At 42.2% G+C, this 26,791-nt stretch overlaps 1 protein-coding gene across 4 annotated transcripts in view; it reads right to left on the minus strand.

Annotated features, from left to right (window-relative positions):
* Window positions 1-26,536, minus strand: part of ERAP1 (endoplasmic reticulum aminopeptidase 1) — a 32,566-nt gene extending 6,030 nt beyond the window's left edge. The window contains exons 1-16 of one of the 4 annotated variants that reach the window (XM_067731288.1): window positions 26,243-26,536; window positions 22,535-22,687; window positions 20,126-20,666; window positions 17,955-18,093; window positions 14,483-14,617; window positions 13,291-13,411; window positions 12,091-12,245; window positions 11,620-11,733; window positions 10,297-10,428; window positions 6,732-6,863; window positions 6,513-6,584; window positions 5,079-5,233; window positions 3,519-3,598; window positions 2,767-2,950; window positions 1,232-1,388; window positions 340-524 (exon numbers count right to left, since the gene is read on the minus strand). In XM_067731288.1, the coding sequence (XP_067587389.1) occupies window positions 340-524; window positions 1,232-1,388; window positions 2,767-2,950; window positions 3,519-3,598; window positions 5,079-5,233; window positions 6,513-6,584; window positions 6,732-6,863; window positions 10,297-10,428; window positions 11,620-11,733; window positions 12,091-12,245; window positions 13,291-13,411; window positions 14,483-14,617; window positions 17,955-18,093; window positions 20,126-20,666; window positions 22,535-22,687; window positions 26,243-26,531 (2,744 nt within the window). In that variant the 5' untranslated portion in view covers window positions 26,532-26,536. Of the gene's footprint in view, window positions 1-339; window positions 525-1,231; window positions 1,389-2,766; window positions 2,951-3,518; window positions 3,599-5,078; window positions 5,234-6,512; window positions 6,585-6,731; window positions 6,864-10,296; window positions 10,429-11,619; window positions 11,734-12,090; window positions 12,246-13,290; window positions 13,412-14,482; window positions 14,618-17,954; window positions 18,094-20,125; window positions 20,667-22,534; window positions 22,688-23,249; window positions 23,275-25,837; window positions 25,863-26,242 lie in introns of those variants that run through there. The other 3 variants (XM_067731289.1, XM_067731290.1, XM_067731292.1) reach the window with 3 other exon arrangements.
* Between the last annotated feature and the right edge of the window lie 255 nt (window positions 26,537-26,791).

Raw genomic sequence — 26,791 nt, forward strand, 5'->3', positions numbered from 1 at the left:
GAATCCAATAGGACCACCTGTTTGTAAGCACTTTTATGAATAGAAGCATGTATATTGTTGGCTTAGTATTTCCTGGATAGGACTTAAGCCCCAAGTCTAAAAGGACTGAATCCCTGCCGCCCGCCTCCCCATTAACCAAACCCCCGGCCTCCTGTCAGGAACTTAAAACAGAAAGTTGAGCAATGCATAGATAAGTCTAAAAACAAAAAATTATTTTCCCAAAAAGGACAGCAGGGGAGACTTGTTATACTTGTTTTTTCTCCCAACATTTAGCAATGATGGTGGAAAAATAAAAGATACCCCTTATCTGAACAAACCGGTTGTTCGATAAAAACAGACCTCAAATTCCCATTGGCTTCCTGCCACTGTCTGAAATAGCCTTCTGCCTTCTGCACACAGGGCTGGTACTTGCGCACACAGGCCAGGAGAAGCAGCTGACTCCGCAGCATTCGCTCTGAGATGGAGCCCTCATCCGTCCAAGTCTGCTTATCAATGAGGTCCCTCAGCAGCCCGATGAGAAAGGCCTGTGGGAAAGCCACACAGGTCACCAGTCCCGTCCCAAGTCATCTCATGGTTTATATAATCCAATACACCCTCAGGTGATGGGGATTATTTTTTAAAACTTAGTCCAATTCATATTTCCAAAACCATGCAGTTGTTTATATTTAATTATAAAAGGGGTCAAAAGCAAGAAATGATGAACGATTTCAGTATTTGTGTAACAATCTTTTATAAATATATCCTTATCTACTTAAAATCAAGATGAACTGCCACTTTCAAAGCAAACTAACAGAGACAGTTGATATGACTAAATTTTGAGAGCAAATTATATAAGACGTCATTACATTTTGCCAAAAGGAGCAATTTTGTGCCTCTTGCTTAAGTACCTGAGTCCCAGAAAATCTTAATAGCAACTACCACAGTACAGAAGTAAAGTGACATAAACAATTAGCCTAATGAGGGAATGGCAAATCTGTGAAACTTAAGAACAGAATCTAACAGTGCCATGCCTATTTTTAGTGCCAAAATAAAACCAAAGTCTTCATTGGTCAACCCAAATACTGAGGTCATTGTGATTTTCTTTAAAATATATCAAGATATATATAAGATACATATATTATATTATATATATATATATATATAATATACACCATGATAAGAACTCTTTTCCACACCTACACCAAAGCAAACCAGTTATCTAAAAACTATTCAACTTATTTCAGGCTTTTACCTTGAATTGAGTTTCCACTTCATTCATATCTCTTTTCTCCATTAACTTATACATAGGTATCAGTTCATTCAAACCTTGGAACACTGGCATGATTTCAGTTTCACGTTTCAAGTACAAGGTTAAATCCAAGGCTTTTTCAATGGATAGCTTTCCAATGCTGGTCAAGAGACACCAGGGTTAGCAGTTTAAAAGAAGATCCAGGAAATCAACTATTTGTTTCAAAAGTTATTTGAACAACCTTCCAGCAAAACATTCAATCGGATATAAACGCTCCCTTATAAATAATTACCTTTATCCTAACATCTTTCCTGTCACATACATCACAACATGTGGCATGTTTACACTGTGAAGGAACTTTCTCAAATAATAGAGCTAGGGTTAACTAGCTCTATGAGTTGTGGTTAAGATGCGATGGGAACAGGTCAGCATCTATCCCTCTGTGAAACGTCGGACTGTGCTGAACTTGCAGAGTAAAATGGAAAATTTGATCAAAGATCCTTCAGGAAGCCTCACCTGAGACTGCCACTCAGTCACAAGTATGCGTCCCTGGAGTCAACACATCCTCGTCTCCATTTCAAAAAGAAACTGAATATAGATATCAATTCTTCATTACAGAGGGTTGGTGTTAAACATCTTAGTGGTAGGGTGCACGCTCATGTAAATAAACACAAAATCCCCTATGATGTCATCAGTAATGCGCTATGGAAGGGAATATTTAGGCAGGGCAGAAACGGCTAGATAATCAACCCCTATCTTTATTCCCCACTGCTTTCTGTCACCTCAAGAGGCCCAGGAAAGGAAGTCCACAACATTTAGAGCAGAGAAACGTGGGGCTGAGAATTACAGTATTCCCTCCCACTTGGGTGATTCCCCTTAGACTTCAGTTCTACCTAAATATTGAAGAAGGTTGAGTTTTAGGCTTGGGGAACATTTCCTGAAAAGCCAATGTTATGGGGCAAAAAAAAAGAGTGAACACTATCCTCACCCACTCAAAGGTCATCTGGTTGGGCCACATTTTATGAGCCATAAAGATGCTATGCAGTTCAGCAATCCAGTTTGGGTGGGGTGGGAGTGGGGCGTGTGGAGATCTCTCCTTTAGTCTGAGAGATGTAATGCCCACAACTTGGGCCTGGGCCACTTGGTCTTCTAAGAAGCCTTCAGGATTGTCAGAGACCCAGCGGGAAGAAACCTGATCTGTTACAGCAGGGCCAGAAAAAGCCGCAGGACTAGGCTTTAGGGACCAGGCAAGAGGTTTCTCCAGGATGTTGGTCTCCTGGTTTTCTACACTTTTGTCTCAGTCTGATCCGAGTCATTAATGATAAAGATTAAAATACAGATTCCTTACTTTTGCCTTACTCAGCGGACGCAGATAAGAGGTTAATCCTAAGACTAAAAGCAACCTTGAACTGTTAGAAGAACTTAGGAGAAAACACCCTTCAACTTATTAGCAATCACTTTCATCTTTAGAAATCAAGGATTTGAATGACAACAGCAGCTTTCAGAAACAAACCAAGACTGTGAAGAGCTTGTATTACCTGACAAGCTGAAAAGCATTGTTAATGAGACTGGCCCGATCACTACTGCTGATGGCCGTGTGTGTTCCTTTTAAAAGGCCAGTCAAAGAATCCCATCCATCATCCTCATAATGCACTATGTAATAGCCATTCATTCCAACATTAAATTTGATCCATTCCACCTCTTCTGGGAGGATGAGCACATCTAGAGCAAATAAAATAAATCATAGCTCCATTTTCTCTCTTGCCTGGAGAAAGCTTTTCTGATCAGAGACTGGACAAGGAAATTAAAGGCGAGTTTAATACTGAACAATTTTAATACTGAAATGAGTTTCATATTGAACACATTCCTTTTAGAAACCAGAAAACAGCATCCCAATAGACAAAAGCCAATACTAGTTTTAGACACTAATTTTGTGAGATTTATAGACCTATGAGAAGAATGCCATGTTTCAGGCCATATGTATGATATAACCCAGCAATGTTAAAGTAAGGGGAAATTTTCCCAAGTATCTCTTCTCCTCAGCATTACATAACTCAACTGTTTTAATCCCTATCTGGCAAGATACTGTCCTTCCTTTTTGGCAACCAGACAGTATTTTCAAACCTATATTCTTCACTAGAAATTGGATCACAGATCTGCTTAAGATAAAGGCTGACCTGATCCTTTTTGTTTTAACCAAGATAAATAGCAAAGAAAACTTATTATCTAAGTCCTACACATTTCCATAGTTCCTTCTTGAAGAAAGCTAGTTAGTTCCACAACAAATTACCTGTTCTTGTCTTCAGCAAAAATCGCTGGACTGAGTCTGAGTTGCTGGTAATGAATGTCAGTGGGACGTGCCACAGGTACCTACAAGAAAGGAGGATGGATTTGTTCATTTGCTGATTCACTGCAACAAGCAGTTCTTAAATCTCCTACCACGCTCCGGGCACTGGCTCATTTAAAGAAGGATGGTACCCAAAACTGCTACTGTAAAGAGCTCAAAACATCCCCAGCCCATTTTCCAGCTTTGTAGGAGTGGCCAGCTGGGGCACTATTCATTCTTCTTGGACTCCTTGAATAGAGCTAGGAATTTGGGCTCGAGTGAGCCCTGACAGCCTGCGCAGTGATTGCCTCAAGGGATCTCAGGGTGCCTAACTTTAAAAATGTGACCACTAGTAATGGCAGAAATTGATAGCATGTGCCTTCTAAATCATATACTCAGAAGAACACAGCATCGCTTCTGTGGAATTCCTGCCAAGGATGCATAAGCTGAACCTGATCGTGAAGAAACAGCAGAAGACCCAAATTAAAGGACATCCTCTAAAATAGCTAGCCTGTACTCTTCAAAAATATCAAGGTCAAGAAAGACAGACTGAGGAACTGTTTCAGAAAAAAAGAACTAAAGAGATGTGAACAGTAATACAATGTGATCCTATGTAAAATCCTGAACCAGGTTTCTTTCTTTTGCTATAAAGATATTATTAGGACCACTGAGGAAAGTTGAATAAGGTTGATACATTTGATAATAGTATTTATCAAGTTCACTTCATAATTTTGATAAAGGTACCGTGGTTACATAAATGAATTCTCTTGTTTTTTAGGAAATACGACACTGAAGTATTTCAGGGTAAAGAGGAAATCATGTCTCCAACTTACCCTCAAACATTTAAAAAATATATATATGCCATATATATATAGAAAGAAATAAAGATCATATTTTTTGGAACTGTTTGATATTTTAGGTTATATGGAGAGAGAGAAAACAAGTGTGGTAAAGAGTTAACACATATCTGCGCAAAGAATATATGGAACTCTTTGCTCTCTCCTTATATTTTCTCCATAGGTCTGAAATTATTTCAAAATAAAAAGTTTTGTAAATAGTGTCCATCCAGGGTCAGTCCAGTTGCAGTGTCTCATTTCCAGTGATGTCCTCTGTAGTGTTAAGCTGACAAACAGGTTCTGGGATCTAACTCAAGACTTCCAAAGAAGAGAATGGAGTCTCTTGTATTTCCCAGAAATCACCTAAATGTTTATGTCCTTAGCTCCAACCCAAATGCCAGGCACTATTGTAACTAAGTGGCAAATGCTTCTACTGGAGTTGATTTCAAGCCAGTAACTGGAAATTACCATCACATCTAACTACAAACCATGAGAATGTTAAAATAATTATACATCATCTTCATCCTTTTGAATAGATGGTGGTGGATAAGTCAAATTCCTAGGATATATAGATTTGATTAAAATATTTTAGCAACAAAGTTAAGGGCACTACTTCAAAAATAAGGGTTCACCCTACAAGACAGATGTTACCTAGGCAACAAAATGAGTTTCTCTCTGTGAACGTTACCCAGTTTCTGGGGCGTCGTCCGGGCCTTTCACATAGTGCTCTTGCTTCATGTGTACATTCCTCCCTCTCACGGTGATGGTTATCAGGGGAAAGCCCTTCTGAAGCGTCCAGGTGTTCATCATGGTTTTCACATCAAGGCCTTCCTGTCGCCAGTGCTGGTTTATAAGAAAAAGGCAGACGCGTGACCTACTTGGACCCAACTCTAGGAAAAGAAAGAACCCAAGCTTGTGCTCACAGCGCTGCAACCAGTGAAGCTCTTCTGCGTCCCTTCCCCTGCTCCCTTCCCCCGCTGTCTCCAGCCACTGTATGCCCATTAAAGCACTGACTGTTTACTTTTCATTCTCTTTCTGTACACATAGATGTCTTGAGAACAGGTACCACACCTGGTTCTCCTGGGCAGACCTTAGCTTGGCACCAGGCACAAAGCAGGAGTGTGAATGAATGCAGGGGGAGAAGGGACAGAAAGTGGCCACGCGTTCAACACCTGCATAACGATGCTGGCTCTCAGACAAGCAAGGTGGGGAAAACATGTCCCATCAAGAGCCTGTACTTCCCAAGCGATAACACCGACATGGCTCACACTTAACAGATGGCCGTGAACTCAAACAAGGATCTATTCTTTGATACTAAAAGTTTTCAAAAAATATTTAAGAGCTAATAAAAGGATAAAACGTACTACAGGACACATCTAGTAACTACTGAATAAAGCTGTCTCTAAAAGCAAAAAAGCCAAGAAAAGAAAAATCTGGTGGATAAAATCCTGTTGGATCTCCAGACTCACCCTCAGCTACCTATGAAAATACTCCACAAGGCCAGATAAACAGAGACTCAGACTGTTTTGTGATTCAGGTGTTATGAATTCTTTATAGTTTAGCAGTTAAAGACATGAGTTAGATCTAAATTCAAATCCCCACTCTACAATTTACTAATCATATGCCTTTGGATTTCCTATTCCCATCTGTAAAAACAGGGATAACAGTACTCGCTCATAGGCGTGTTGTGAAGAGTAAAGCAGATGATACACGTAAGTGCCTCAAACGTGCCTGAAACATAGTAAGCGCTCAAGAATGCTCCCATCATATGTTTTTTCACAAATGAAGAGCTATGGAAACGATCGACATGGCCTGATGGATACAGTCCTGACCTACCACAGAAACATGTCATAAATCCACTGCTTTACAGAGAGTGAAGCTGAAGAAATTAGTATCAGTGAGATGTGGTACCAAAGAAGGTTGGACAACTCCCTTGCGTAGATAGATATAAGAAAAATTGTGGAAGTCTGTCAGTCTGGTATAGTTTAAACGCAGCCTTATCTATAGAGAGACTGATATCATCAAGGACCTCGGAAAGTTCAGCACAGAGCTATCTATCCTTCAAACAAAACGGAGTCAAAGAATGTGCTTCGGGGGAACGTGTACAGATGTAAAAACTTACTGAAGATGAAGGTGAATGTTCACCTCTAGAACAAAATCCATCCATTTGTTGCGTGCCATCTGTAGGGCAAATCTAAAAACCGAAAATAAACACATCACTCAGTTCTGTAAAACACACTCACGATTCTTCTCAGAGGGATTAATGTGGTGCAGAGCAAAAACAAAACAAGATAATAGGCCTGTCAGTCCCAAACACAGAGATACACAAAAACATACTCACACTTGCCATACTATTCCAAAGGTCCTCGTTTTTTGTGTTTTTATAGCTATACTTCTGCAGATAATTTACAATACCACTTTTAAATGCATCGGCACCAAGATAATCCCTCAGCATATTCAGAACACAAGCTCCCTGAAAAGACAACGTAAATAACTGTTAGCTGTAGTTTGCCTCCATCTAATATACCCTCACACTATTTTGGAGTCATTCTTTAAAATGCAGATACAGTAACCTTTTTAGTGTCTAGCAATTCAGGGAACAATTAGAGAAAGTGGGTTAAACCTGGACCTGTTGAGGCAGGGGATCAACATGACTGTTTATGCTTTTAGTCCACTGGAACCGTTTTCTATCACTAACCAAGCCTCCCCAACATCTGCGACCTTCCATTATTCACAGGTGAGTGGACAACGTACAGACTAAAACTGAACTTGAACGAACCACCACGTGGCTCTCCTACTGCCGCTCTGGGGTGGGAGTGGGGAGGGGTAGAAGCAAAGGTGAGTAACCGGTGAGGAATCTTGGAGCCCAGGCAGGCTTGAGCAAAGAGAACTGGCAGGGCAAGAGTAACAATGAGAAAGGGAGCAAGAGAATTCCTAAATACTCTGCATTCCCCTGATAAGAGCTCTTCTCCCCTCCACTCCCATTCTTGTAGATCATGGGTCACAAACTCAAATGCCTCCAGTGGTCAGACAGGTGACAAACGAGGGAAGTAGTCCAAGGATAAAAAAATGTTCTTTTACGTTCTTTGTTTCCCCCTGAACTTTGCATACAACTAACCACCAAGGACTCTTCCTTCCTTCCTCCATCCCTGTCTCTCAACAACCACCCTCTTTCAAGTCTTCTTTTCCTAAGAAATCATGATTCCCTCTTCCGAGAAAGCCCTTTCTACATTCTTTACTTCCTGAAAAGCCCCATTTCATCTATTTTCTTAATTAATTTTTATTGGAGTATGGTTGCTTTACAATGTTGTGTTAGCCTCCACTGCACAGCCCAATTCATCTTTAAGACATAACTCAAAATCTTCTTTTCCGGGAAAATTTCTTAGGTCCCCCCTAGGCAGAGGTAGTCTCTCTCTGGTTCTAGGGGATCATAGAGTCACTAGATAGGCAAAGCCCAGGTCCCTGAATGTCTACATGGTGTGCATATTCCTGCCAACAGGACTGGTGTTTTTTTTGAGGTATAATTGACATATAACATTAGTTTCAGGTGTACAACATGAACCAATACTTGTATATAGTGCAAAATGATCACCACAATACACCTTGTTAACATCCATCATTACACAGTTACAAATTTTTTTCTTGTGAGGAGGACTTTTAAGATCTACTTTTAGCAACTTCTGAATACACAATGCAATATTATTAACTATAGTTGCCATGCTGTACATTATATCCCTATAATGTATTTTATAACCTGGAAGTTTGTACCTTTTGACCTCCTTCATCCATTTCACCTACCGCCACCCCTCGCCCCTGGCAACCACCAATCTATGAGCTCATTTTTTGTGTGTTTGTTTTTACACTTAACATATAAGTGAGATCATACAGGATTTGTCTTTCTGACTTATTTCACTTAGCATAATGCCCTCAAGATCCATCCATGTTGTCACAAGTGCCAAGATTTCCTTTTTTATGGCTGAATATTGCACTGTGGAATGGTCACTTACGGAAACAATTATCTTGGCTGTTGTAAATAACACTGCCTGGAACGTGGGAGTGCACATAACTCTTTAAGCTAGTGTTATTTGTTTTCTTTGAATAAATACCCAAAAGTAGAATTGCTGGATATGATAGCTTTATTTTTTAATATTTTGTTTTCCACAGTGGCTGGACCAATTTACATTCCCACCACAGTGCACGAGGGTTCCCTTTTCTCCACATCCTTGCCAACACTTGCTATTTGTCTTTATGAGATGAGCCATTCTGACCAGCGTGAGGTGATGTCTCATTGTGTTTTTTGTTTTGTTTGTTTTTTTTTTTGCGGTACGCGGGCCTCTCACCGTTGTGGCCTCTCCCGCTGCGGAGCAGAGGCTCCGGACACACAGGCTCAGCGGCCATGGCTCACAGGCCCAGCCGCTCCACAGCATGTGGGATCTTCCCGGACCGGGTCACGAACCCGTGTCCCCTGCATCGGCAGGCGGACTCTCAACCACTGCACCGCCAGGGAAGCCCTCTCATTGTGTTTTGATTTACATTTCCCCAATGATTAGTGATGTTGAGCACCTTATCATGTACCTATTGGCCATCTGTTTGTCTTTGGAAAAGTTTCTATTCAGTTCCTCTGCTCCTTTTAAAATCAGATTGTTTTCTTTAGTCATTGAGTTGTATGAGTTCTTTATATATTTTGGATATTACCCTTGTCAGACATATGGTTTGCAAGTATTTTCTCCCATCCAGTAGGCTGCCTTTTCATTTTGTTGTTTTTTTGTGCAGACAGCTTTTAATTTGATGCAGTCCCACTTGGTTTTTGCTTTTGTTGCTTATGCTCTTATACTTTTGGTGTCATATACCATAAAAATCACTGCTAAGACCCATGTCAAGAAGCTTTTTCTCTCAGTTTTTATGAGTATTATGGTTTACAGTCTTAACATTTAAGTCTTTAATCCATTTCAAGTTAGTTTTCGTGAATGGTGTAAGATAGTGGTACAGTTTCATTATTTTACATGTGGTGTTGGGAGAACTAAATGATCATTTTTTTAAGAGACTCTCCATTCCCCATTGTATATTCTCAGGTCCTTTGTCATAAATTAACCATATATGCATGGGTTGATTTCTGGGCTCTATTCTGTTCCATTGATCTATGTGTGTGTTTATATGTCTGTTTTATGTCTGCTTTTATCTCCTCTGCACTATTGGTGGAAACATGCAAACAAGATATACTTTTCCATTTGCTACACATAAAACAGCCAAGCATAATGATAAATGACACATTCTCTGCCAAGCATAATGATAAATGACACATTCTCTGCCTTGGTGAGGATAACAGAAACGGTTGGGAATGGAAGGGAAAGTGGAAAAGCAGAACTCTGATCTCATAAAGGAGCCATGACTTAGCTCCAGTCTATGCTGCTAAGGGAAATATAGGCCTGGTATGACCAGAATCCTTTTTCCCTCCAATCGAAGCCAAAAATCTGGATTTTTATTTAAAATCTCCCAATTATTATATGTTGGCAACAATTTCCAATTCTTTTATTAAACACATTGTGCAGGACAACTGTTTCTGAAGGCACCAAAAGCTATACAAGGGCAGAGGCTTTTGCCTGGTACACAGTTGATGCTCGATCAAGACCTATTTATTGGAGGATAAATAAAAAGCTTCTGTAGGCCATGAATATTCAACTTAAGAGAGTAAACAAACTGACCACAATATAATCTTTAGGATTTTAAGCTAAACTTCAAGTTAGGCCTAAAAGAGTTAACTCTGGGCAGCATGGGTGAGAAGAGAAGGAATTCAATCTGGGCTAGTCCTTATGAAGGGAAAGTCACCCCAAAACACTATCTATAACCTCTCCACCCCACATTTTTAAGTGTAGGGTCCAAACTGTACCCTTATAATCCATTTTTACCTTTTCATAAGAAACTTCATCAAATAGCTCCCGAATCTGAGCAGGATTCTCCACAGGTGTGGACACAGGGTGTGAGGAGTTTAATGCATCTACCTCCATAGCGTTAAAACACTTATCAAAGAAATAATCTTCCTATTGAGACACAAAAAAAGACAACATCACCAATGATTTACATTTACTTGAAAAAAATACGAAATGAGGATGGTCTGACCTGGGATAATAGGTTCACACTCTCAATTTCTAATCTAACCTTTTCCACATTTATAGAATTTACAAAATTAAATAGAATTACTATCTTCTAAAGAACAGCCAAGAAACAGTGATCTTAGATCAACACTGAAATTTTTGTTTAAATACTTATCACCTTAGAATAAGGAAAATTTCCTATTAAAAAGAAAAACATTATGCCTACAGTCCAACAGTGCCAAAATCAGAAACTAAAATGTATAGTGATTTAAGTATCTCCAATCATCATCTATACTATTTTAAAGCAAAGAAATTTAGCTTTAAAACCATGTAGTGAAAGAAAAAGTAATGAAAAACAAATCCCAACTATAACCTGATTAGGGCATATTATCCAATAGAATAATATCCATACGTAATCATTTTTATTATTAAAGACTATGTGGAAACAGGAAAATATTTATGATCCACTCTAGTGTAATAATTATATGTACATTATAATTATAACTACATAAAAGTTATGTGTATTGGAAGATGAAAATGGGATACGAATATGTCCAAATGAAAATTATAATATGATAAAGGATTGCTTTTACATAAAGTTTCTTTTTAATTTTACTGCATTTGATTTTCACAAGTTAAACACATGATTTTTAAAGTCAACACGTAGAGGTTCCAAAGCATTAAGTCTGTGACCCATGAGTCTAGGTTCTTATACAATCAAATGTACAATGATCTTAAACATAACTCATTTCATCTGGCAACCAGGACCCTATTGAAATAGCAATCTGTACCTAATACTTCTTCAGTGAGCAACCCGAAGGTTGGGGAAGTGATATGGAACAGACAGGTTGTCACTATTTCTATTTCTTTGATATTAAGGGAGGACAAAATTTAATACTAACTTCATAACAATCATAGATTTGGAAATAAGCAATTGAGTTTGGAAATAAACCTTTGCAATGTATCTTTAAAGTTCACTAGCATTTTGGAAACCTGATTCATATTTAAACTCCCAGGGAAGTTATCAATCTTTCTATGAATTCCATGATCTAACATCAGTAAGTATTTTCCAGCAACATTAAACAACACAACAGATTGATCTAAAATGTAAAAAAAAAGTAAGTAAATACAACTTACAACTTTCAGTTCTGGATGAGTCACACTGACAGACACGAACTCCATAAACTTGGCAAATCCCTCATTTAGCCAAAGATCATTCCACCATTCCATAGTGACGAGGTTCCCAAACCACTGAAAGGAAAACATTACTCAGGTTATTCACAGATTTCTATGGAAACTAGATTATCTACATGGTCATAAACGTCAGACATTCAGAAGGAAATATATTTTATATGTGTAAGGTCAGTATATGAATGTTAACATATTTATAAAGCTAATATTTTTTTCAAAGTAAAAAGAAAAACTTCGCAATGTGTATTATAAAACATGGTACCTAATGCTTTAAAGAAATCATTTCTTCTTCTGGGAAAAAAGACATAGTAAAAATGAATTGGTAGAATTCATACAACAGTATGAATAGCCTATGTCCCAGAAAAGCAATATAGATATAGTTAACATTTTTTTGAAAGTGTGATTGAGCTTATATACCTGGTGGGCGAGTTCATGGGACACAGTCATCGTGATGCCAAGCTTACTTGATGCAGAAGACTTTTCAGCATCAAACAGTAGAGAAGATTCCCTGTATGTTGTCAGTCCCCAGTTTTCCATAGCACCAGACTGAAAGTCAGGAATAGCAGCAAGATCTTGGGAAGGAAACAAAAACATCTTACCAATCTCAAGCTACATGTTGCCCAAACACACTAACTTTCAGAGTGGATGGGCGTAGGGATCAAAGAAAAACTACGTGGCTCACGCAGAATCATGGATTATTCTAGACTGAAGAACCTTTCACAATAAAGAAAAAGGACTCAGTGACTCATACAGAGTTACTTTGCTGCTGCAAGACAAAGTCAGGCTTGGGTTTCAGACCTCCTGACTCCACTTCTAATTCTCTGACAAGGTGCTTGAGGACTAGACAATTTTAACAATTGTCTCAATAATCCACTCGACCTTGGATGCCCAAGACTCCCATACACCTAAAAACTCAAAACACACAGTAGTTTTAAGGGCTCATGTAAGAAAGAAAATGCAGATTTTCTCATGCTCTATCAATGAATTCATTCGAAAAATTCATTGAGTACTCTATGTTCCTACCAAATGTGTGCCAATCATGAAAAAAATACAGCCTCTGTCCTTTGCTATCTGCCCAATAATATAGTTGTGCTTGTCTTTAAAGTCAGAAGGCAAGGACTTCCCTGGTGGTGCAGTGGTTAAGAATCCACCTGCCAATGCAGGGGACACGGGTTCAAGCCCTGGTCTGGGAAGATCCCACGTGCCGTGGAGCAACTAAGCCCATGCACCACAACTACTGAGCCTGCGCTCTAGAGCCCGCGAGCCACAACTACTGAAGCCCGCACACCTAGAGCCCGTGCTCCGCAACGAGAAGCCACCGCAATGAGAAGCCTGCGCACCATAATGAGTAGCCCCCGCTCACTGCAACTAGAGAAAGCCTGCACATAGCAACGAAGACCCAACACAGCCAAAAATAAATAAATAAATTTATTTTAAAAAAATTAATTTAAAGTCAGAAGGCAAAATTATCTCCATGACATGTGCCTCAGGAACCTGCCAGGTTTTAACGACTTGAGGGCCTGCCGAGCTGAGGGGGGAGATGCCAATTAGGAGGATATAATCTACTGCTGGGGTCAGTAAATGCCACACTTTGTAATACCTGTGCCAAATCTATACCTTGTTTGGATAAGGGATATGGAATGCTGAAATAATCCTCATAAAATTCTAGAAGAGTCACCGCGGCATCCAGTGCATAACCTGCCTGATTTATCTTGTCTGGGACAGCATACACGGAAACCTGAAGAGAAAGGTACACGGAAGTTATCCAAATGCCACAGTGGCTTCTCTAGAAGACTGACATTAACAGCTTCATATTGTGGGATATGGTTGCCAATATTAAGAAAGACAATTGGAAGTTCTATTTCTTATATTAATGCTGACTGTTCCTGATCAAACCCCCCTTCTGAAAACTACAACAAACGCTGGATAACAAATACAAACATGTCTTTTTAAATGTTTACATGAGATAGTGAAAAAGTAAAGCCGACTTAGTTGCCAAAAATGAGAAGTCAGCAGAGCACTGCAGCCAGCTTTTGCCCTGAGGACACTGGCCTAGTACAGATGGACTTGAGTTTGGGTTTTCATGGCATTAAAGAACTCAGGGGATAGGAGACAAAGTCCCAAGCCTGCCCAAGGTGGGAAACCTGATAGGAAATGTACCCCTATTTAAAAAAATGAGGTAACTTCAAATAAAGTATCCCGTCCCTCCTCTCCAAAAATCTTATTTGCATTCAGAGCCACAGCGTACAGTTGAGCAGGTTGTTCACTACACAATAGTACCCACCCGAGTGGCAAGTGCTCTTTGAAACAAGATCTTTTTCTCTAGTACTCCAGTATTCCCTGGCCCAAATGCTCTCCCCAGAGCCATTTAATACTCCAAGCAGACTGCTCTATCTTACTTCCTTCCCATGGTTAGAAACTCCCGCTCAGGTAGTCCGTGACATTCACTTCCAAACTGCATGAAGTTATACACAGGAGCAACCTTAGAAACCATTGCAGGATCTAGTCCAACTTACACATTTTAAAAAAGTATAAGCTAACTTCCAAGGGGAGCAGGGCAAAAGGGAGCAGAAAGTCAGTTAGTGGTGGAGCCAGGACCATGACCCAGGCCAGGCCAGGCCTCACCGCATGTTTTTGCTATTAGAACCCCACTGTAAATATGAGTATCTGAGACAACGGGATGACCAACCAACTGGTTTGCCCAAGACTGAGGGGATTCCTAGGATGCAGGACTTCCAGTTTTAAAACCAAGACAGTCCCAGGCAGGCCAGGACAAGCTGGTCACCCTATGTGACAATCGCAGGTTCACCTTGATGCCACTTTTGGTCATCTTGCTGACAGACTTAAAATCTGAAACAATGAAGGCCACCAGGTAGGTGCTCATCTTCACGGTCACATCAAAATGGTCTTCTACGAGTCCTTCAGCAATAGTCACAGATTTAACCTAAAATCAGAATAACTGAAATCATCAAATACAATTACCCAAGACATTGAAAACATTTTATAAAGAGAAATTTCCTAACTCTCAGACATACTGAAAGTATATGACATGACATTTGTATAATTATTTAGAAATATCTCTTTCCGGGGCTTCCCTGGTGGCGCAGTGGTTGAGAGTCCGCCTGCCGATGCACGGGACGCGGGTTCGTGCCCCGGTCCGGGAAGACCCCACATGCCGCAGAGCGGCTGGGCCCGTGAGCCATGGCCGCTTAGCCTGCGTGTCCGGAGCCTGTGCTCCACCACGGGAGAGGCCACAACAGTGAGAGGCCCGTGTATCGCAAAAAATATATATATATATCTCTTTCCGATATCTGATTATAATTTAGACATTAAGGCCAAACCATTCTACTCCATTTCTTTCTTTATCGAGATATAATTCACACACCATAAAGTTCACCATTTTAAAGTATACAATTCAGTGGTTTTTATTATATTCAGTTATACAACCATCACCACTTAATTTCTTTTAAATAATCCAGATGATCACAAACTCACTCATATTTGGCACATGAGGATTGATAACATGGGTGGGACAAAGCAAAACTGAGATTGCTGGCTTCGCCAAGATGTAGCTCACTTAAATACAAGGTATGAGAATGATCTGGAAATGCAGAGTCTAATAGGGGTCACCGAGGACCACCTAAAAAGAGCTTCTGCTTTCCTAAACAGTTGAAAGTAACCCATGCCTGGGCCTGACCCTGCAAAGCCTCCTCCAAACTCTGATTTGCTTCACTGGAATCAGTTTTTCAATGCAATCAGGGAGCAGCCTGGCAGAGTAGGGTTGGGGTGATAAAGGTACAGTCTAAGATGTCGGCTTCCAGAGAAGAAAGTCTAATGCCTCAGCCAACAGAAAGCACTGGGCAGGACCCTGGAGAGAAGACCATCCAGAACGAATCTGAGAAGTTCCATGTTAACACATGCATTGTTCCTGTAATCTTATTTCTACCTCTATTTCTCTGCCCCCTTATCCTTCTTCTTCTTCTTCTTTTTTTAAAATTTATTTATTTATTTATTTATGGCTGCATTGGGTCTTTGTCGCTGTGCACGGACTTTCTCTAGTTGCGCCGAGCAGGGGCTACTCTTCGTTGCGGTGCGCGGGCTTCTCATTGCGGTGGCTTCTCTTGTTGCACGGCACAGGCTCTAGGTGTGCAGGCTTCAGTAGCTGTGGCATGCGGGCTTCAGCAGTTGTGGCTCACGGGCTCTAGAGCACAGGCTCAGTAGTTGTGGTGCAAAGGCTTAGTTGCTCCGCAGCATGTGGGATCTTCCCAGACCAGGGCTTGAACCCGTGTCCCCTGCACTGGTAGGCGGATTCTTAACCACTGCACCACCATGGAAGCCCCACCTCATCCTTCTTTTTAGTACCCACCAGCCACAAGCTATGGTGCCTGCTGGTCACCCTTTGGTCATTCAAACCCTAACTCTGATAGCCAACCTAGGTTTACTCTTGAAGGACCCGAAATTACCTTTCTTTATAAAATGGCTTCAACCTACCCCTAACAGTAATTTCTATTCTTGACATTGTTTTAATTATTAGCACAATGTCGAGAATAGAAATTTAGATGTGATTAACTCCTGCCCCAAACACTTCAGTGTTCCAAAGGTGTATCTGCTTTTCTAGCCTCCAAAAAGATCCTTTGAGACCCCACTGTTCTTCCCCTCAACCCCAAGTCTGCATCTAGAGTGCAGGCCACCCTGTTAAATTTCTGCCAAGGGAAGAGCTTTCTTGTTCAAGAGCAAGATTACATTAGATTTTCTGATCCTCAACAAGTGGGTCCCGGACGTCCATGGATTTAGACTCCAGCATCTTTGGGGAGCCTTGGGGCTCTTGCCTTCCCCCTGCAAGCCTACAAAATCTCCACCAATCTTGTTTAGTGGGTCAGTCTGTCCCTCATTTCCAAACCACCCCTGTTCCTTTTTTCTCCTTAAGCTGTAATTCTCTAATTAGAGAACTCACTCCCATCCCAGGGAGCAATACCATAATATTTGGGGAGGGAACTATAATTTGAAAAAGGATTTTCTCTATCTCAAATTTATATTAGGAAAATGGCACAACTGTTTCTTATCTTGCTATATACAAATGCGGTGGGGAGAGAGACAAAAGTTCTTGGCTGGTAAGGATTCACAAAAGTCTGCTTTTTATACAGCCTTCTAGGAGGGAATGGCAGACTCCCTTTTAAGGGATCCTTAAGGGACTCAGTGAGCAATATAGAGTTCTAAAGGTTGAGAAATACTGTACTAGAGGTTGGCTTGTGGCTCTGTGAGTCCCTTCCTGTGAAGCTAATGCCTCCCGAGTCAGCACAGGGATGAGGCGTGATACCCTTCTGGACTCTGGGCAAAGCCTATTCCACCCTGAGTCTCACCCACAGTGAGCTTCTCTGATCAAAGGGTGTGTGTGCTTCTGGAGTTGGTACGCATCGGGTGTAGAATGACAGCTCAGCTTATGTTTTCCCAGTGCTACCAGAACCATAGGATAACGGCACTTACTAAGTAATGTTATTCATTTGGCGAGGTCATCTTCTCCTCACTACTTTTAAAAATCAGAGGGGTTTTGGACTAGCAGATGCAAACTATTACATATAGAAGAGATAAACAGCAAGGTCCTATTGTATAGCACAGGAAACTATATTCAATATCCTATAATAAACCATAATGGAAAAGAAAAAATAATAAAAATAAAGAAATAAGAATCAGAGGGAAAACTGTCCACATCTGCTTTGAAACTGGGAACTGAGCTAGCTATCATTACTTACCTTTACTACCATAATAATCTTAAAATATTACTGTTTTTTTCTTTTTCCATCTGACCAACTTTGTGCCATAGTTACAAATTGCATAGCTAATATTATTAGTAATATAGTATATAGAAATTATAGAGAATGACTATATCATAGAAACATGGCCTTATTCAACAAAGCATTCCCTTTAAAATCCTTTTAAAAGAGCATATGAGAAAATAAAAGTGAAAGTGCTTTGTGAAGGGCACTCTCAGTTAACCTGACCTGAATTGTCTATAAAGTTTCCCTCCCATCAACACCGCACCTGCAATGTCACTCTTACCTAAATTTGGCATGTTTTTAGGGACAATTTTTTTCTTTGACTATAAATAAATTGTTACTTGAACCAAAAGCATAGGTTGGAAATGAAATAGAAAAGTTAGCTATCTGTAGGCAATAAAACAAACAGAACAGGCAACCTGAATGTTAACTGTCAGTGAGGTAATACAAATCACAGTGAATCAATGGACTTGTCTTGTGAGTAGACACACAGGAGTTTAGACTCACCAGTGGCATGTTGGAGATGGCGAGGTGTCTTGGTTCCCTTCTGATCTTGATTGAAAAACTCGCTTTGAAAGCAGGTTCATCAAAGCAGGGAAAGGCCATTCTGGCCGCAGTCGGTTCAAAATGTGTTGATGCAAGTATCCTAAAATTACGACAAGGGAAATAAAAATATACCATGAAGCACCAGGGACTATCAGTTAGGTGTGTGATCATTTTTTAATTCCTAAAGTTATCATAATCTTGATGAATCTCACTATTAAAAATTTTTTATATGACCAAAGCTATCATTAACTAAAAGACAAGCAAAAGAAAACAGGGAAAATTGATTGAAAGGTATTTGACAAAAGGTTAATAACCTGAACAGATAATGAGCTCTTAAAAAATATGTAAGAATTATACCCAGCAACCAAGTAGAATAGCAGGCAGAGGTCATAAATCAGCAACTCACAAAAGAAGAACCTACAAATAGTCAGTAAACACATCCGAAGCTGCACAGCTTCCTTAATGATCGATGTAATAAATTAAAGGGAAAAATCCATTGGCGTTTTGGCTTTAAGAGGATTGCCAATACACAGTATTAGTGAGGAATATGGCAAGGGATATCAAAAGTTTATGGACCCTTTGACCTAGCAATTTTACTTCTAGGCATTTATTCTGAAGAAATGATGTACGAAGATGCTTGTCAAATTATTGCTGATGGCCAAAAAGTTGGAAACAACCTAATTTCCATCCATCAGGGATTAGTTAAATAAACCAACACACAAACATATATTTTAATAAAGTCGTTAAAATGACGTATAGGGATAGTCATCCGTGTAAAATACATCTCCTCAACATATTAAAAAACTCCCTCGTGAAACAGAAAATATAGCATGGCTCCATTTACATAAAATAATGTGTACGCATATCCAGAAAAGAGTCTAAAGGCTATTCCCCTGGAATAGAAGCAGTAGTTATCTCTAGAGGCTATAATGAGGGTACATTTTACTTTTGAAAAAAATCTTTTTGGTAGTATCTGACTTTTTTTACCTCAAAAAAATAATATGAAATCTGAAAGTAAGTTAGTATAATCTACTAACAAATGAAATTTGATTTTAAAATTTAGTATAAAATCTCCCAAAATATCTTATTAAAAACAGAACTAGGGCTTCCCTGGTGGTGCAGTGGTTGAGAGTCCGCCTGCCGATGCAGGGGACGCGGGTTTGTGCCCCGGTCCGGGAGGATCCCACGTGCCGCGGAGAGGCTGGGCCCGTGGGCCATGGCCGCCGGGCCTGCGCGTCCGGAGCCTGTGCTCCGCAGCGGGAGAGGCCACAGCAGTGCGAGGCCCGCGTACCGCAAAACAAAACAAAACAAAAAACAAACAAACAAACAAAAACACAACTAAAGCAAGGCAGGAGAGGATCCCTAAAAAAGTTTTAACTGAGACAAAAATCTTAATATTTCCTCTAATTGTTTGTATGGGTTGAATTGTGTCCCCTAAAAAGATACATTGAAGTCTTATTACCTAATATCTGTGTAACTTTATATAGAAATAGGGTCTTTACAGATGTAATCAAGTTCAGATGAGGCCATCAGGTTGAGCCCTAATCCAACAGAATCGGTGTCCTTATAAGAAGAGGGAAATTTGGAGAATGGCCATGTGACAGGCAGGCAGAGACTGGACTGATGTAGCTGCAAAGCCAAGGAATGTCAAAGACTGACGGCACCACAAGCTAGCAAGAGGCAAAGAGGGGCTCAGAGACTTAGAGCATAGGCCTCCTGACACCCTGATTTTGGACTTCCAGCCTCCAGAACTGTGAGAGAAAAAACTTCTATCGTTTTATGCCACCCAGTTTACGTGCTTTGTTAAAGCAACCCTTGGAAACTAGTACATAGGCCAAGAGAATTTAAAATATTTATTATATGCCAGAAATCTAATTAAATAAACAAATAGGTATTCCCTCTGATAGAGCTGGAGGAAAGAAAACTGGTTAAAACAGATGAAAAAGGAGATCCCCCAAAACAGGGAAAAAACTATAAGCCATTTTTAAATCTACAAAGAGATGCAAAACAAAACCAAAGAAAGAATTCAACAATCAAGGGAATTTTAAAAGACAATCCACCTGAAGTAATAAATTTCGTGTGGGTAGCACTTGAACCTTTAAAAAAAAAGAGAGAGAGAGACGAAAAAATACCTCACTTCCCCTTCCTTGGTTCTGTAGGTGCTTTTATAAAATCCATAGAAACTCTCAGAAAGATTGCCAGCATAGTCAATGACAATGGTGTACGGGAGCCCAACCACCAGGGGCTCAGGAGCCAGGAGTGCGATTTGCTCCTGAGGCGGGTATTCCAGGACTCTCAGCGGCTCTTCAGACTGCCTCTCACCAGCTCCCTTCCTCAGGGCGGCCTTAGATATTTGCAGGTGGTGACTATGCAGGATGATGGTACTGGTGGGCTTGCTGGCTGTGATTTCTATTTCCGTGGTTCCCCCGAAAGTCAGCGTGGTGAGGTTGGCGTGAATCATGAGATCGTAATGAAGTGGGATGATGTGCTCAGGAAGTCGCATTTTATTCCAAGGAAATGGTGCCCTGTTACTAGCCTTTGGAGGTGTTGTTTCACTGCTCTGACACCAGGATGGAGTTGCCACAGTTAAGAGCATCAACAGTGATGAAAGCAGAAGGGACACAGTCACAAGGGGCCGTTTGACGGACAGAGGTATCATCTTGCTTGAACTGCCTAGTGGCACAAATGTGTAAAAGAAAAAAAAAGAGTCACTAAAATATTATCAAGACAGCATAATCTCAGAATGTATCCATCCAGAATGAACAGATACAGATACAAACTTTCAAAAGTACTAGGTCTTTTCCTGAAAGTAAAATTACCTTCCCTGTGTTAATGATTCATAAGAAGAAAGAAGTTTATGGTCAGCAACAATCATTAACACCTACTGTAAGGCATCATCTGGCATTCAAAGTTTAAATTAACTCTGACCAGTCAGGGTTCTCTGTTGAAAGAACAAGCTCTGGCTGAGGATCCCGAGTAGCTCACTAAATGGGTCACAGGGTTGCCAGGTCATTTGGGAAACCAGGCTCATAAAACAGGCAAAAATGGGCGGCCAGAACCACATCAGAGAAACACCTGATCAGGTGACCACCCCCGACCCACACTGGACCTTAGAAGGAGCCACCCTACTGCCTAGAGATTAGACTCTGAGAAGAAGCCACCCTACTGCCTAGAGATTAGATTCGGACACCCCTGCAGCCACCAGCAGAGTGAGGTCTCCACTGCCCCTGCAACATTCTGTTGTTTCAGCAGAAGCGAGGTGTCCACGCTACCAGGCTGGGAGGTGGAGAGAGCAAGAATCTGGGCTTACAGCTTCCTCAACGGGAGACAGGCCTTGCTTCCCACTAAGCTTACAACGCAGAGAGTTCTTAAAACACAGGAAGTATAGGAAGGAAACATACATGCTCAGTACTAAGTGTGGGGGGAAAGGCAAGTATTTGTAACAGTAAGCCTTCATAACACTGGCATCTTTGTCAAACTGTCCTGCCAAAACCTGATTTAGTATCTATTTAGCCAGGGAAGACTTTAGAGTGACTTTTCATGATAGTGTGTGACAATCCCCTGGTTTCTCTCTTACACTCTATCCAACAAATAAGTGTTGCATGCCTGCTACCTACAAGGATGTGTGCTGAGTACCGTGTGGGATATAAGAAGATACAAGACACAAATCCCATAATCAAAGACTTCAAAATCTGGAAGGGCAGAAAACATATATACACAAAGAGTAAAACACAACAAAGTGTGGAGTGCTTTAAAAATAATAATAGGGACTTCCCTGGCAGTCCAGTGGTTAAGACTCCACATTTCCACTGCAGGGAGCATGGGTTTGATCCCTGGTCAGGGAACTAAGATCCCACATGCCGCATAGTGTGGCCAAAAAAAAAAAGGAAGAAGAAGAAAAGAGTGCTGAGGGAGAATGGAATGGTATTTCCAAAGGGAGAGAGTGACTTTGGCTGCAGAGTGATGCTGAGATGCCTTTATGCAAGAGCAGCATTGGGAGTGGTCTGGAAGGAGGGGTCGGATTTGGAAGTGAAGGGAGGGCATCAGAGGCACTGCAGGTGGAGCAAGCCAGAGCAGTAGCTACAGCACAAAAGGAGAAAGGACAGGGCTGTTCGGGCAATCCATGTGGACAGAAGCAAACCCCAGGAGAACTTGCTGGAGAATAATTATTCACAAGGCAAGGAGGGGGGTGACTCTAAGGTTACACTCAAAGCACACCAGGAGGCATGATGCAGACCATATTTTGCACTTCATTAAGGCCATGGGACATAAAAGAAATGCGAATTTTGAGGGAGTTGGCAATCCATGCCCAGAGAACCAAGCATACATTTTTCTCTCTCTTAGACAAAGCTGCCTCTCTAATAGCAGTTGGCCAGGAGCGGCTTCTGTCAGGTGAGCTCAGGTTATTGAAATGATGGTGGTACACTGGATTCTTCCTCTATGTTAGTGGTTCTCAACTTTGGCTGCATATTAATGTCATCTAGGAAGCTCTTAAAATAATGACTGGGGCTTCCCTGGTGGCGCAGTGGTTGAGAGTTCGCCTGCCAATGCGGGGGACACGGGTTCGTGCCCCGGTCCGGGAGGATCCCACATGCCGCGGAACGGCTGGGCCCGTGAGCTGTGGCCGCTGAGCCTGTGCGTCCGGAGCCTGTGCTCCACAACGGGAGAGGCCACAACAGTGAGAGGCCCGCGTACTGCAAAAATAACAAAACAAAAAATAATAATAATGACCGATGCCTGGATCCCTAGGTCAGGGCATCATAATTTTTTTTAAACTTCCCCGAAATTCTATTGAAGAGCGAGATTGAGGAACCTCCTAGATAATCCTTGCCAAGCCATGGTCTTATCCCTTGATCTCTATGTGGGGAACACGACTTCAGGGGAATGACTGATGTGCTATCCCCACCCTTCACTCTCCATTCTGCTCCCTTCCGAAGCACACAGCTACAAGTACTGACCTCTCGCTTCCCCACAGAGTAGATCTGCAGGCTAAATAAACAGAAGGGATGCAAGCACCGTAGAGACAGTCAACAATGGAGACACCATAATCCCAGCTCAAAAGGCACCACCCAAATGAGACAGAAAAGAAATGTGAACAGGAAGAACAGGGGTTTCTGTTTTTGTGTTTCTTCGGTTTTGTTGTTGTTGTTGTCTAGGAACCAACTAAAGGATGCTTCCAGCCATGGAGGACTGGAGTGATTTGGAAGAGAAGAATAAAGTTGAAACACCAAAATAGTAAAGAGTTCCTGCCCCTACCTCCTCAGGCAGAATCCCAGGGCAGAATGATGGATCTCCCTTGACGTTGAGGGGCCAGAGGTAAAAAGAACTTGCGTGGTGCTTCCATTTGGAACTTCTGATGACAGTAGCTTAGTGGGTGTGGCCTGCGCCCCAAGATGGCAGAGAGCACAGGGAAGGTGGCAGGTTCAGGCATGCAAGGGCTCTGGGAGTCCTCAAGGGTTCTCCAACAGCCCAAGAAGAGATCTAAAAATTCCAACTGGTTCTGAGCTGACAGCAAGGCCCACGGGCTGCTGAAGGGGTTGGCGGTGGCACCTCATAGCAAAGGCCTTGCAGTGTTGGGTCCAAGATAGGAGGAAACCAAAGAGATAATGGCTGTGTCTCAGAGAGGATGCAGGGCCAGGAAACCAAAGTGGAACACGTGATATAGACAGCATAAATGTTGGAATTCATACATACATATGTAATTATCGCTATATCCACAATATATATATTAGGTTTACAGTCAGAAAAGAAAATCTGGCTTTGAGTTCTTGCTCTGACACCTACTATGACCTTGGGCAGGTTGTTGAACCCTGGTTCCATTTTCTTCGTGTGTAAAACGAGATAACACCTCTCTCACAGGATTGTTGTGAAAATTAAGTTAAAATATGTTCAATTACTCATTCCACAGATATGTATTGAGGGTGTATTATGTGCGAGAGTTTTGCGGGGCAGTGCAAGACAGCACAGGTCCCTGACCTCGAAGAGCATATAGTGGGGGTGGGGTGACTTTTAACAAGTTTACACAAATACAAACATAGATAGTTACCAACCATGATTAGCTATGAAGAAAAAAGCAACACACATACTGAAAGAGAGTAACAGGGTGGACTGATGTACACTGGGGGCTCTCTGAGATGTTTAGCTGAGATTTAAAGGACAAATTCACGTCAGCTGAGGAAAGAGGGAGAGAGAGTTTTGCCAAGAGGGAACAGCACACATACTTGCAAGCTCAGGGGCAGTAGAGAGTGCTAGTTATTTATAAAATCAGTGAAGCTGAAGCCCAGCATGTGGCAGGAAGATGCGCCTGGAGAGGTGGGCAGGGGCCAGACCACCACACACCGTCTAGGCATCTTAAGGATTTTGGATCCTATCCTAAGGGCAATGAGAAACCACAGGGATTTGAGCTAGGAGATCTAGCTAGGATCCAGTTCACACCTAAAGAAAATCACCCTTGTTGCTGTGTGGAGAGTGGAAGACTGGAAAGAAGTAAGAGTGAAGGCCAAGAGACCACTTAGAAAGTAGTGTAGACAAAATAAGAGAGTGGTTCATACTCGGATGGTGTCAACAGAAAGAATTGGGGGGGGGGGCGGGGTGGAGACAGAGAGATGGATGGATTCAACATCTATATTTAGGATGGATTAGTAGTAGGGAGTGAGGGAAAGGACAGGATGTATCAGGATGGCTCAGATTTCTACAGTGAACTTCTGGGTAGTCACAGGTGCCCTTTATTGAAATGGAGAAGGCCAGAGGTGGAAGAGATTGAAAAGGGAGAAGAGGGAATGAAGGGTTCATTTTTTAATATGTTTAATTTGTGCTGTCTATGAGATATCCAGGGGGATTTATCAAGAAGGCAGTTAAATATACACAGATTGAGGGCACACAGATAAGGGTTTTAAAGGAATTTCCTGTACTTGACTGTACCCCTTTAAAGTTTTCAAAAGTATCTTCCTTTGGCATCTGATCTTACTAAAGCTTCTTTCACAATGTTGTGGATAAAAGTGCAGCAGTAACAGAGTACCTAACTTTACTTCACAGCCAGAAAGAGTTCAAGATGCTTTAGGAACCTTACTGCCTTTGGTGATTCTGACTTTTCCCACTTACACAGGAAGTCAGGGGCAACTGGTCCTGGGCTATCTCATACTTCCCTTCATTGGGACACTATGGAATGTGAAATCCATCACCAAGAGGTCATGGACCTTCTTCCAAAATGGTCTGAACGATGAAATTAACAAGCATTGATAACAGCTTGTCACTGCTGGTAAATAATAAAAATGTTTAATCAGTTCAATTTTCTAACATATTAGAATTTATCTATTTAGGCCCACCTGAAAATGTGCTACATATCAGTACAATTCCAACTCCGTGGAAAAAGAGACAACCCTGGCCAATTTTTTTAAGTTTTGGGTTTTTTTTTTTTTAAGTTGTCGACCACATCCCGAATTGAGAGCAAATACTCTGGGGATTCAGTAGAAAACAGAGCATTTCTTTCTGAACCTGGCCTCACAAAGACCCTCCATGAAAAAGGTAAGGAAGTGTCTGCACGTCTCCTTCCTCATGAAATTAACTTGCAGGCCCACCAGGCGTGTAAGACACCCAGAGGGGGAATTTTCATTTGCTCAAACAGTAGTGTTTTAACTCGATAAACCCAGGCTGAGCCAAAGAGAAGGGAGGACAGACAACTACTAGCAACAAGTACAGGAGACGAAGGGAGAGAACTGATCTTGAGGACACTTAACTCTTGTTCCCAGAACACCCCCGCGCCTGCAAGTAACCAAAGCCACGTACGTTTCTCTGACTATTATCTGCAAGGCGCCCTCCTCGGCCTAACCCCACAATCCACCCACCAGTTCACTTGGCCCTACTCGGCAGTCCGGTGGACGGGGCGGGCAGGAACCCAGCCTCCAGGAGGAGCGCAGAAGGAGGCTCCCACTTGCCGGCCGGGAAGTGGCACAGCCCGGGGAGCGCTTGGAGCGGACGCACCAGCCCTGCGCCCTTGTCCATCTCCCAGTGGAAAAGAGGGACAAGGACGCGAGCAGGACTGGGCCCGCGCCAACCCCGCCGCCCTCCCCACGGACATGATCCCCAGCCCCACGACTCCCCCCAGCCCCACTTCGCAGCCCCCTGGTTCTCTTCCTCCCCGCGCCCTGGACCCCAGGCCTCCCCAGCATAGGGGGGATGCCTGGGCCCCGTCCTTCCCCAACCACGCAGCCCCCTCCCCGCGGGGCGCACTGGGGACGGTAGCGCTGTACCTGGGGCTCGGGGACCACACCGCTGCTGCCTGCCTTGGCCGCCCCGGGACCGAAAGTGAAAGTGGAGCCGGAGCTGCACGCAGAAGCGCGGGGTCGAGCCTCGGCAGGCGCAGGGGCGCCCCAGGCCGAGGCGGTAGCTGGGGAAGGGAAAGCCCGGAAGTGGGGACGAGCAGACATCGCTGTTCCCAAAACAGGAGTTCACAAAACAGTGCGGCAGCAAGGGAAGCCGCAGGGTTGCACTGCCGGGGGCCCAGGCGGGGCGGAGCAGCCCTTTAGGAATGCAGAACATTTCCCCTGCGTGTGTCTCTGGAGTTTTGGTTTGGTTTGGTTTTTCATTGATTAGCCTTTGGTGCAGCGGAGGTTTGGGGCTTAAGAATTGGGCCGGGGCTCTTAGAGGGCTCTTCGGTGGACCGGAGCTCCCCTCTATCCCAGCCTGAGCCAGCTCAAAGCCCCTTGGACGCAAGGGGTGTCCATCATCTCACCTCCGCAAATGGGCTGAGAGCCCTCGGGCCCGCCTCAGAATGAAACAGGAACCCAGAGCAGTTCTTG

This window comes from Pseudorca crassidens, chromosome 3 (genome assembly GCF_039906515.1).
Source record: "Pseudorca crassidens isolate mPseCra1 chromosome 3, mPseCra1.hap1, whole genome shotgun sequence".
In the NCBI taxonomy this organism is placed as follows: domain Eukaryota; kingdom Metazoa; phylum Chordata; class Mammalia; order Artiodactyla; family Delphinidae; genus Pseudorca; species Pseudorca crassidens.